This window comes from Nymphalis io, chromosome 13, assembly GCF_905147045.1.
Source record: "Nymphalis io chromosome 13, ilAglIoxx1.1, whole genome shotgun sequence".
NCBI lineage: Eukaryota > Metazoa > Arthropoda > Insecta > Lepidoptera > Nymphalidae > Nymphalis > Nymphalis io.
Genome location: NC_065900.1, coordinates 6,422,032 through 6,435,266, shown reverse-complemented (window position 1 = coordinate 6,435,266; position 13,235 = coordinate 6,422,032). Strand labels below are relative to the sequence as shown.

General features: G+C 37.2%; 1 protein-coding gene across 1 annotated transcript in view; it reads right to left on the bottom strand.

The window, feature by feature from the left end:
• Positions 1–13,235, bottom strand: part of LOC126772839 (lachesin-like) — a 95,163-nt gene that overhangs the window by 29,812 nt on the left and 52,116 nt on the right. Inside the window, exons 4-5 of the mRNA XM_050493441.1 lie at positions 9,921–10,106; positions 8,865–9,054 (exon numbers count right to left, since the gene is read on the bottom strand). Coding sequence (XP_050349398.1) covers positions 8,865–9,054; positions 9,921–10,106 — 376 coding nt within the window. The remainder of the gene's footprint in view (positions 1–8,864; positions 9,055–9,920; positions 10,107–13,235) is intronic.

The following is a 13,235-nucleotide window of genomic DNA, read 5'->3' as shown; positions in this document are numbered from 1 at the left end:
CGAGGGGAAACCTCTCGAAGTTGTTAGTGAATATACCTACCTAGGACAGATAATACAAGTGGGTAGGAACAACTTCGAGAAGGAAACCGATCGAAGAATTCGCTTGGGATGGGCAGCATTTGGCAACCTTCGTCAAGTCCTCAAGTCGTCTATACCGCAATGTTTGAAGACGAAAGTCTTCAACCAATGCGTCTTACCTGCCATGACATACGGTGCCGAAACGTGGACACTAACTGCGGGACTAGTCCACAAATTCAAAGTCGCTCAGCGTGCTATGGAGCGAGCTATGCTCGGAGTATCTTTGAAGGATAAGATCAGAAATGAGATTATCCGGAAAAGAACCGGAGTTACCGACATAGCTTGCAAAATTAGCAGGCTGAAGTGGCAGTGGGCTGGTCACGTATGTCGTAGGACCGATGGCCGTTGGAGCAGACGAGTCCTAGAGTGGAGACCGCGAATCGGCAAGCGCAGCGTAGGGCGCCCTCCAGCCAGGTGGACCAACGACCTTAAGAAGGTGGCGGGCACCAACTGGATGCGGAAGGCGGAGGACAGGGAGCTTTGGCGCACCTTGGGAGAGGCCTATGTTCAGCAGTGGACAACGATTGGCTGTTGATTGAAAGACACATCTACCTGTCTTTGGTGATAAATATTTTTATTCTTTTTATTTTAGTATAGGTTGGCTGTCGAGCATATGGGCCACCTGATGGTAAGTGGTCACCAACGCTCATAGACATTGGCATTATAAGAAATATTAACTATCCCTTACACCGCCAATGCGCCACCAACCTTGGGAAATAAGATGTTATGTCCCTTGTGTCTGTAATTACACTGACTTACTCACCCTTCAAACCGGAACACAACAATAACAATTATTGCTGTTTTGCGGGGGACTATCTAACGAATGGGTGGTGCTTACCCAAATGAGCTTGTACAAAGCCCTACCACCAGTAAAATGGATGGGTTTTTAAGTGTGGTTCACTATTTCTTTGTCCGTGATTGTAGATTACATACTCTAAGTTGCATATATAAGCACCTAAGAGCTAACTACTTACACAGGTTAAGTATATTTACAAAACTCTACGTGGATGGGTGTTTGTATTGCACTCGGTGGATATTACCTGTAACCATTATAAGTCGCATCGCACACTAAAGGCAAATATAATTTCCGATTAACAAAAATAAATTATCTTTAATCATTGAATAAAATATACACTATTTTTTTTTAAATTTTCTATCAATTATGGTATAAATCAATCATTGAATGTTCCGCTTATATGTAAAACTCATTGAATAAAACATTTTAAATAAAGCGCTTTCACTATGAAGTACAAGGGAAAAAGACGGGAATTGTTGACAACTTGACATAAATGCCTTCCATTCTTTATGCGGTTTCTGCAGACAATATGTTTTCTATTTCGAAGTAGATTCATTCAGTACAATTTAGATACAGCTTACTAGTGTCACAGTCTGTCAAAGGCCTCTCCTAAGAAGCAAGATTTTTTCCAAAACTCTGCTTCATACCAAGTTAGTTTTGATGTACGAGTGTTTTTTTACATCCAGTAAATACAGATTTTATAACGACTCTTTTCATTTGATATCCGTGTTAACTACTTAAAATAATAATTATTCATCAAAAAATCGAATAACTTTGCCAAAGCTTAGATCTTAAATCAGAATCTCGGGATCAATAAAACAGACCAAAAGGCCCCTCAATAATTCTGCGGATTCTAACTTAAGCCAACCAACCAAATTAAAACCAGAGTCGATGTTAATATATTGAGTTAGAAAAAAATTTAAAGAAATACAAAGGGTGGATTTAAAACATTTTTATTGTTCACATCTCACTAGGACGCTCGTGTTAATTTCTCTTGGAAGTTTAAAAGTCGGCGTTTGCTGAATAACTATTTTCAAAATATGCAGTAATATAAGGGTTGAATTGAAAATTCCAGTCCAAACTGAATAACTTGTAGAACAATGAAACTGAACATTTAAATTTATGAGCTGCAACGTGATTTTTAAAAAGCAAGTAGTTATTGTTATTGAAATTGGACAATTGAAAATATTGCTAGAATCCATTCATGTTTGATGTATTTTTTTTTTTTTATATTTGTACAATAAGGCGATGACTGCACTATGTACATTGCAAGTGATCATTTCTGGTTAAATTTCAATATTTTAATTATACCCATTTAACTACATAAAATATGATGTGTACGATTATTCTTTATTCTAATTCATTCTGAAGCGATTTGGGTTTTGGTGTTTCTGATTACTATTTACTTAATAGCTTTTAGGACTTTTTATTTCTTATATTCCTATCTCCATAGACATCTTGTCCGCGCTATCGGTGCATTTTTATCTTTTATTTATATTTATGTTATTTTAATGTACTTGTATATTTATTGTAAGACAGCATTACAATTACATGTCAGCGCTTTTTAAACTATGAAACCTAACTCTCCAATAATTCCCAGTAAAAAATCGAAATTCATTTTAATAAAATATACATATATGTATATAATATATGTGTTATTTTATTATTTAGACTCTAGAATTTACTAGACATATCGCTTTTTTTGTCGTAAAATGTGGTTTTGTTATTATAGCTTTTGCTTTATAAGTTACGTTATGATATTATTTATTCGTTAAAAAAATATAGAACAAAAAGCCTTAAAAGATAAAACAAATGATAAGTGGAATTAAAAGAAGTTAGGTACTTCAATTACTTCGGACAATCTTCAAATTAAATAATAACATATACGCTACAATCTATTTTATAAGTTTCAAATGTCATTTTCAAACAATTCGAACTGTAAACAACGCAGAAACAATCTGTAATATTTTTCAACCTATAAGTTGCCGGGAGCTGCGCCGTCATTGTGTAACGAAACAAATTGTTACTGGCTCCTTTTGTTACGAATTTCTCTACGTTTGATATTTTTGCATTCACATATGAAAGCACATTATCAATCGAATCGAGAAGGCGTTGAGGGAAAAAGAAATATTACATTAGTGTTTGTTATAAGGGGCAATGTAATATTTAGAAATTAAATTATTTAGCACTTAGAACTTAAAGTATTTTAATTTAAATTTATATTTTTTTAACACTTTATTTATATATACCAGAAAAAAATACAATTCCAAAGAATATACATTTCATTTATCTCTTAAAGGAATTCACCCATATTCAAATATTAAAAAAAAACGTAGACGAATATATAAGAGGTATACAATTACAATTATACAAATCCTAAATTACAATGTATGAAGACAAAATATTTTATAAAAGTACTTCCTTTATATGACTTTTTCTTAAGGTTTAGTCTAAAAAATTTCCCGTAGCTGGGCGAAATATGCCAATTAATTATTTTGTAAAATCAGATATGTCATTCATCACATGCAAGTTTCTCATTAACTTTTTCATGGCTATGGATGAGGTTGAATAGGCAAGGGAACGTTAAAATATTATCACTACTGAACTAGTAATGTTTATTTGAATTGAGACATTACAAATAAATAAATTACTAATCATGCCTAATTCTACTATGTTACCAGAACATAAATAACTAAAAAAAACTAGATCTAGTAATAAAGCAAAATTCAAATTGAATAAGTAATATTTATGATAAAACTTTATTAAAAGCAACGTTCGCTAATTAGCTCAGTAAGTTAAAATAAGACTTAAATATTATGAGCCCGTAAGAAGTATCTTAAAAATCTTTAAGCAAATGAAGCAATGGAGAAATAACAAAATACTGCTATAAACGATTACAACCTTCCACAAATCTGAACTATGGGTACGGCGTACAGTGTAATGAAATTAGTTCGCCGAAGGTAGAACTTTTACATTTCAATTAGATTCCGTTTACGGTTGAATTTTAATTTTTGCAGCGGAGTGTGAATACTTAAAATGTATTATTAATAATCTTGCCAAAGCATTAATAAATTTTATATAAAATTATTGCTATACCTAAATACAATGCTTACCGTAAAATATACTCGTAAGTACGCTAGGCTCTTTCGATTGTGGAAAGTTGCTCCGTAAAAATATTGCACGTGAAACTATTTTAATATTGGTAAATAATATATAGATGATCTACCATTTAGAACATGTGAATTTTAATGAAAAATCGTGAACACGAGTTTTATTTTATTTTATAATTCATCAAGGGAAAACGTGTATGTGACAGTAGAAATTTTGCCAAAATCGTATTCTCGAATTCGCATCGGAGTAGCTTTTTAGAACAAGCTCTAAGTCTTCTCCTCAAAAAGGAAGGATGTCTTAGCGCAGCATTGAAACATTTACAGGTTTTTATAATTTGGAATGTTTTTATATGTCATTGCAAGAAGTAAAAAACATTTGTCAAATATAATCTAAATTTCTCTATTGATCTGAAATCAGTTTTTTTTTCAATTGCGGTAACATCTATTGGTCATATTTTTTTACTATAGGAGGATTAATAAAATAAGAGTGATAAATAACTACATACAAATATTACTCGTGAATTTATTTTAATAATGGGATATACTTGGTGGTAGGGATTTGTGCAAGCCCGACTGGCTAAGTATCAACCCTCTCATCAGGTATTCTACCAAACAGTAATATTCAGTATTGTAGTGTTCCGGTTTGAAGGGCGAGTGAGCCAGTGTAACTAAAGGCACAAGGGATATAAAATATTAGTTCCCAAGGTTGGTGGCGCATGGGCGATGTAAGGAATGGTTAATATATCTTACATCAGCAATATCTGTGGGCGGTAGTGACCACTTACCATCAGGTAAGTTTATCCGTGCAGTGACGGAGAAAGAATACATTTCACTGCCCCTCTTTCCCATGGGTGTCGTAAGAGGCGACTAAGGGATATCTGAGCGACCATCTGCTCATCTGGTGGTAGGATGCTAACATCCGCCTGGCTTGTTACCACCGTACGCATGGTGAAAAACTCGTGAAGTGGCTTGCAGCCGCGTTTCAAGGTCAGCCAGCGTACAGCCAGAGCCCGAGCGAGTATTGCCGCGATGGGTGTTGGTCCAATTGGAGACGGCTGTTGAACCAATGCCGGGGGAAACTGTATTGACCTGCCGGACAGGGAGACCCGAAGAAACGGCTGTTCCGCTGGCCGCCCGTGGCATAGTACAGGGGCCCGAGCGTGCCTAACCAGCTCGTGAGGCTGCCCCACCAGGCCACGCATAATCTCGGGGTGGACCGTCGTGCCGGTTGGTGACCGGTAGGTGGGGTCCCGGCGGCCACTTCCGGGGGGGTTCGGGGGCCCTTCCGTCCGGCGGGTCAGTGTATTTTCCCTTTTGGCAACCACTTGGGGAAACACGCCTCCACGCTTTGCCCATCCCTATTGTGGCAATACATCGCTCGCTTCACGTCTCTTTTCCATTCTATTTTTCCCAAATGGCGCAACAAAACAGAAATAACGGTCGTACAGCGGTGCACACCCCCACCATACCCTCGCTGTTTGAGGTCGAGTTCTCTAACATCCGAGGACTCCACACTAACCTCAACGCTGTCCACCACCATCTCGAGACAGCACGGCCAGCAATGTTGTTTCTCACGGAGACACAAATACTCCGTCCTGCCGATACCAGCTACCTTAATTATCCCGGCTACACGCTTGAAGAATCCTTCAAAGCGAAAGCCGGAGTATGCTTGTTCGTCAGGACGGATGTTTGCTGTCACCGACTGCGCTGCTTGGAGGACCCCTCCTTCTCCATGTTGGTGGTACGTGTGGACCTGGTTCGTCAGAGCCGAGTCTACGTGTGCCTCTACAGATCCCACAATGGTGACTTGGAGACAAGCCGATTATTTGACCATCTTAGTCGGGTGGCAGATGCTGCGCAAGAGCAATTTCCTAACGCGGAATTGGTGTTTTTGGGGGATTTTAATGCTCACCACGAATCCTGGTTGAAATCCCTCAAAACTGACCATGCTGGAAGGACTGCTCATGCTTTTGCTCTCACACATGACTTGACCCAACTGGTTGATCAGCCCACCAGGATCCCAGACATTGATGGGACCTTCTCTACTGGACCTTCTGCTGACTTCTCACCCGGTGGAATATCAGGTTGTGGTTCAGGCTCCTCTTGGCTCTTCGGATCACAGCCTTATTTCTACCAGAGTGCCACAGGCCAAGCTGCCGCCACTAGCGGTATGCAAACGTCGCGTTTGGCACTATAAGTCGGCGGATTGGGACGGTATGCGCGATTACTATGCGTCGGTCCCTTGGAAGGAACGTTGCTTCAGTGGGAGTGACCCGACAGCTAGTGCCGCTGCTGTTGCTGGCGAGATCATGCTGGGAATGGAATACTACATTCCTAGCTCAGATTTCGTCAGTAGGAGTACGCGTAACCGTTGGTTCACTCGTGAATGTGCCGATGCTGTATCAGCTAAGCAGGCGGCATATCGCAAGTGGATCAACGGCTGCATTAGCGGGGCATCTAACATTGACTCACTGAAAGCAAACTATAATAAAAATTCCAAGTCCTGTAGAAAGGCATACACGAGAGCGGATGCACAGTCATGACCTTGTTTCGCATCCTAGGGGCTCCCGTAGCTTCTGGCGTCTGACCAAGTCTGTGCAAAACAATTTCTGCCAACCTTCGCTGCCACCGCTCAGAAATCCGGACGGATCGCTAGCTCACAGTCCGCAAGAGCAAGCTGATCTCCTGGCTAAACTCTTTGCCGACAATTCCGTCATCGATGATTGTAGTGCACTGCCACCTACAATACCTGCATGTGGCCATACGATGCCTGACATTAAAATCAGGCAACGTGATGTGCGTGCGGAGCTGCAATCACTTGATGTACGGAAAGCTAGCGGTCCCGATGGAATACCAGCCATAGTGCTGAAGAAGTGCGCAGCGGAGCTGTCTCCTGTGTTAACGCGCCTGTTCCAACTTTCTCTCTCTTCGGGAAGTGTGCCGGAGGCTTGGAGAAGAGCTAATGTGCAAGCGGTTCCCAAAAAAGGGGATCGGTCTGACCCGGCAAATTATCGGCCAATAGCTATCACCTCAGTACTTTGTAAGGTGATGGAACGGATTTTAAACAACCAACTGATCCATTACCTAGAAGATCACTCTTTAATTAATGATCGTCAATACGGGTTTCGACCAAAACGGTCCACAGGTGATCTTCTAGCGTACGTAACGCACCTCTGGGGTGAAGCTATCGACAAGCATGGAGAATCGTTGGTTGTCAGCCTCGATATCTCCAAGGCTTTCGACAGGGTCTGGCACAGAAGTCTTCTCTCCAAGCTGCCGGCATATGGTCTGCCTGCTCAGCTATGCACCTGGACTGCCAGCTTCCTACACAAGCGTAGCCTTCGTGTTTTAGTTGATGGTTGCGCTTCACAATTCTATGTAGTGAATGCTGGGGTCCCCCAGGGATCTGTGCTATCTCCCACACTCTTTCTTTTGCATATCAATGATATGCTCTCTCTTGGGAACATACATTGCTATGCAGACGATAGTACAGTGCATGGTGGATACCACGGACGCGCAGTGGCTGGGTGAGCGGAAATTGAGGAGAGGCGGAAGAATCTTGTCATTGAACTCGATAGGACGTTAGAGCTCATCGCCAAATGGGGCTCTGATAATCTTGTTGAGTTTAATGCCAAGAAAACACAGGTATGCGCTCTCACGGCGAAAAAGTCAACATTTTCCCCTCTTCCCTCCCTCTGTGGTACTCCGCTGGTGATGCAAAACAAAATCGCCATGCTGGGGATTGACGTTCGCTGCGACCTTAGTCCAAGGGATTACATCGAGGCTGTTATAAAAACAGCTTCACGGAAACTCGGAGTTCTGAACAAGGTGCGGCGCTTTTTCACGCCACAACAACTGTGCCTGCTGTACAAAACACAGGTACGGTCTTGCGTGGAATATTGCTCGCACCTTTGGGATGGCTCCGCTAGTAAGTAGGTACCTACTTGAGGCCTTGGACCGGTTGCAGCGACGTGCCGTCCGCATTATTGGCGACGTAAAGGTCACAAACACCCTTGAACCTTTACAATTGCGTCGTGAGATAGCAGCACTGAGCGCTTTCTATCGACTGTATCACGGCGAGTGCTCTGAGGAATTATTCTCTCTAATTCCTGCTTCCCCCTTCCTTCTTAAGTCCACGCGAGCTGGTTCTCGATGTCACCGCCTAACTGTGACATCAATTCCATCGCGAGCAAAGAAATTTGGCAACTCCTTTCTTTGTCGCACTTCCAAAAAATGGAATTCCTTACCAGCTCACGTGTTCCCCTCCTCTTACAACCCGGGTTCCTTCAAACGAGGCGTGAAGAGGCATCTTGCGGGCCGGCAAGGCGAAGGCGGCTAGTACAGAACGTTTTTCCCGTCTGTACTGGCCGTCGTCGCGTTTGGACTCTACTACCACTTACCAACAGGTGGAGTAGAGTCATTTGCCCTCCCGGAGAATATAAAAAAAAAAAAAGGTGGCTCACTTGCCAATCCACCTACCTGTTTCATAAAAAAAAACAATATGATGATGAGATGTTTGCAAAGAATAAAATATCAGACTTTTCCGAATTTTGCAAAGCATTTCTAGACGATATCTGAATATTACGTTGATCGCACGAGCAATTCTAAAATTGTTAAGGAAGTATTATGTGTTTTGTATCAAATGCAGAATACTATATAGCGCACGGTAAACTTTATGTACTTTTATTTTAATAAAGGTATATATTATGATTTTAAAAGGCATGTACAATTTTTGTAATTTTTTTGTAGAACCTTGAATTTTGAACCACTAGTTTAAAGTTGCCGTGCAAATACGGTGCTTTAGTAAATGTGCTATTATTATATAACTGCATTATTAATAATTACTATGTATCTATGCACTTGTAAGAAATAAAAATTACCTTTCTTCTCCCTGCCCCCTTCGTGTCTGAAAACAATCGGCCGGTTGTTCTCCCTACGCCACGAGACGGTAGGTGATGGGACGCCAATGGCGCTACAAATCAAACGAATGATGCCACCTTCTCTTGCTGAACTTCCTTCTGTCACAGAGTCCACAATGTCCGGAGGGATCACAACGTATAAGTGACCCATCTGTAAGAAAGCTCATGATTTGAACAAATAAAAATTTTACTTAAAGAAATTTATATTAAGATAGTTGTTAGGTGAATGTAAATTTTATTTATAAAATACTAAACTAGTTGTTTACTAATTTCATGATGATCAGTTGAGTAGTTAAGACGTGAAAGCGTAACAAATAAACAAACTCACAACCACATTTATAATATTAAGAATAATTTTAAAAAGGACCAATATATTTTTTTTATTTTGATATTTGTTTTATTTAATGTCAAGGTTAAGTATTTAAAACGGGCAGTTTACCTCTTTTATCGTACGGTTATCTTTAAAATGAATATTAATTAAAATAGCTTTGTAGTCACGGAGATTTAATATAATGTCCATACAGATCAATCGAGAAACCTTCTATGATTGATTTTATAAGCTGTCAATTCCAGATCACAAACGGTTGGACCACAAAGCCATGGCAATTACGTTTGAACCCTTTAATATTGCTATAAATAGTCTATTGTTATATAAATTATTAAAAGATATATTAAAATTAATATTTTGTGGCTGGTAGTTAGACCAAAAGGATATTGATTATTGTTTGCATCGATGTTATGTTATGTCTTTATACGCGAAGGAAATTTATGGATTTTTTCTTGATTACAATATCAATTTGCGAAACAATCAAAATTATAGTTTTTTTTTTTTTGGTTATTAGAATATTACAAACGTATGATGAGTAAGGATGGAACATTTTATTTTTTTTGCATCTAAGTTTATATCATCATCATTCGATTGTTCTTATTCTATGCATTTTACGTGTTTCATAGAACTCTAAGAAAAATGTCTAGAAAATCTGACCACCGTCAACATTGATAAAAAAATGTACCTACCTGACTTTTCATAGGGTCAGTATTGACTTGACACATGTAAGTGCCGGAGTCATTTGCTTGGACGTTACTGACATGGAGTTTCCAAGTGTTGTGGTTATTGTAAGTGACAGACAGACGCGGATTTAACGCGACCATGTTTGTGTGAATTGCGAGAATGGCTTTGGAGTCTGATTTAATCCATGCTACCTGAAAGTAAAGTGACACTTAATTAACACGTATTATATAAATACAAATAAAAATGTAACAAATATAGCATTTACATATACATTTTTCAAACATAATGTGTTTAATATAATATTATTGTGATAATAATTTTATTGGCGACTGGTTTTTCAAAAGTAAATATGACATACTATTTTGACATTTTTATCTGTATAATACTATACCGAAAATTAATGCATACATAAAAAGTCTGTTTTTTTTATAATTCCTTTGATCTTGTAGTATTCATATTAATACAACAATAAAAATTATACTTATACGCGTTGTATAAATACGTAAAAACAAGTCATGTGACAGCATATAACCATACCAAAGCTGGGTGAAGATCTTCTACGTTACGGGGTAGAATCAAGGAGCTTATACTTCTTTGCCTTATTGCGCTTTATATGTCTCGGTTTTTTCTTAGATATAATTCAGCTTCTTTAATGGTATTATTATTCACCACAAATTACATTATAAATTGCAAACAATTTAATCACTAATAAGCGTCATCAATCAGTTGGTCTGCACAGAATTGAACAAACCATCAAAGCCTAAGTTCTGCTTTGTCAGTACAGCTATCAATCGTAAAAATAAATCAAATATCATTATGTAAATCTTGGAAATTAAATTGAAAAGTCCCATTGTTGTTCTGTTTATTCTAACTTTAGAATGCAATTAGAATCAGTGTCGGCAAAACAAACCATCTGGGATTGCATACGAGCGTGAAATTTCATTTAATGTCTGGGATTAATGTCATAAATTGCTCGCAATTTCCTCGGCGCTTCTCCAAGTTTTAAATCGTTTGTATTGTTCAGTGTAAGAGGCTGAAAACTTAATGTGACTTAAACTCTATGGCAAGCAGTAAAAGTGAGGATGTGACATATAAAATTGTATCGTGTTTTCACTGAGGAATGTACGGGCGTCTCATCCAGCCGCTTCCACCTATTTTTCATGTGACATCTCCCTTTGTTGCGGTTGGAAAATAAATTAGTAACAATTTCATTGTTTGTAGGAATTATTTCAGTCTAGCGCTGAAGCTAACATTTCTAGCAGTGTTTTCGTGAACGTTGTTATGAACGTGTTAACTTTATATGGTGTTGTTGAGTCATTCTCTTGTTGTATTACTTGTAATCCTCTTTTAATTTTAATGACGGCATTTGTGTAGATATTTTAGTGGTCTATAAAACAAAATATTTATGTTTTATGTAGTTATGTTTTTGGTCTTAGATATTTTGTTAGCAATATATTTAAATATCATGTGATTGTGTTATCAACGCATTTTTTTACTTCACAAATTATCAAGTAAATCTTCCTGTGACGTGATAATGCTTTCAATATTTTAATTTTTTTTTATAGCAGAGAAAAGTTTCTATATTTAGCCAAACAAACAACTTCAAGTATGCACATTTTCTTTCAAGTCAAACACATTTTCTAAGAAACGCTGTATTTTATATTGGGTTCATGATGCAAAATAGTATTGCTAGATATCACAAAACTTTTACTACTATCATTAGTTGAAAGAAAGCGGAGTCTGTTTCAACATAATGCTTTTAAATCTTCTCTTATAGGATGCTTTTAAAGAATTACATCGAGGAAGCAGTATTATAACATTGTCATGGATATTATTGAATTATATATAGCTTATTTTGAATCATATTAAATTGTAATTATTGGCGATAAGAATGATGACAGAATTCAAACAGTTTTTTAATCATTAAATGAGTTTTAATTTGCTAAAGTTAACTGAATCAAACTAACCTTGACAACGAAACATAAACTTTGTCCTAAAAATTCCGGTACGGAAAGTGAATGAATAATAATTAAAAAAATTAAATATAATACATCTAAATATATTAATCTTTAATAATAATTGTACCGCGTACGATCCTGAAATATTTATTCGATTCAGTTGAAATTTGTATTAATAATAATTTGTGGTGAATGATAATATCATTAAGGAACCTGAATCATATCTGAATTATAACTTATTATCATAAGGAATTTCTATTCTAATCAATCAGTTAACATTTATATTTGTTCTTGTTTCTCTTTAAAATAGCTCTTTTCACAGTAATCATTGGATCAAGACAGTCTTATATTGTTAATAAAGTTTTTTTACTGTAACTCCTAGGTCTGTTTCAATAGCAAGCGGCAAATTAATATAATTTATAACTATAGGGCCAATGTGTCAACGCATATAATTGTCCTACATTAGACTCCATCTCCGTTTTCAAAGAACTCTATTGATTCTGTATCATCACCATAAATTTCAGAGGGCTCAATGAGGGCAGAGACGTCGATAAAGGAAAAAAAGTCAAGAAAGAGTCCACACGGGTATCCCGAACTACTACAGTTAGTCAATAGTCAGAGACTTATAATCTGATCTATATTTTGAACTGCACTTGCTTATTAAATTTATGTACAAATGATAAGAAGAATGAGAGAAAGGCCGAAAAGCATTTAAAATTTGCTTAACATCATATCCAGGAATAGTCATCAAGAGTAAAATATAATAAAACATAAAAGATATAATCGTTGTATTTTCATTTATAGATTAGTTAGGTCGAGGTAGTCGTGATGAAAATTTCTACACGTCCGTGTAGCAATTTTTATTTTAGTGGCGAACGCCGGAAAAACTTTACTAAAACAAACTAAAACCACAAACAAGTAAATATTCCGTACGGTGGAACAGCTTCAAGCAGTTAGTAGAGTTCGCAAAGATAAAAATGCTAACAAATAAATTAATTTTATATGAGTACAACTGTATATATTATAGACAAATAATATAAAAATGACGGTATTCTTGCTTGTTGCATAATATTTATACTACTTATTGCATATTATTATAGCAATGTAATTGCTCATATGATTGATTTGGGGAGATCTGGAGGAGTGCCGTGCCATCAATTTAAAATAGGAGACACTTAATGCGTTTAAAAGGTACGACACCTTTTAAACGCATGCATTAATAAAATCGTACATTTTTTTAAACGTGAAACTTAATATATACCTATTGTTTGTATTTTAGTGTGTTTATTTTACCATTATTAGTTTTATTATATCATGTAAGAAACAATTTGCATGAGACATCGAAGTTTGTCTTCTGGGTGC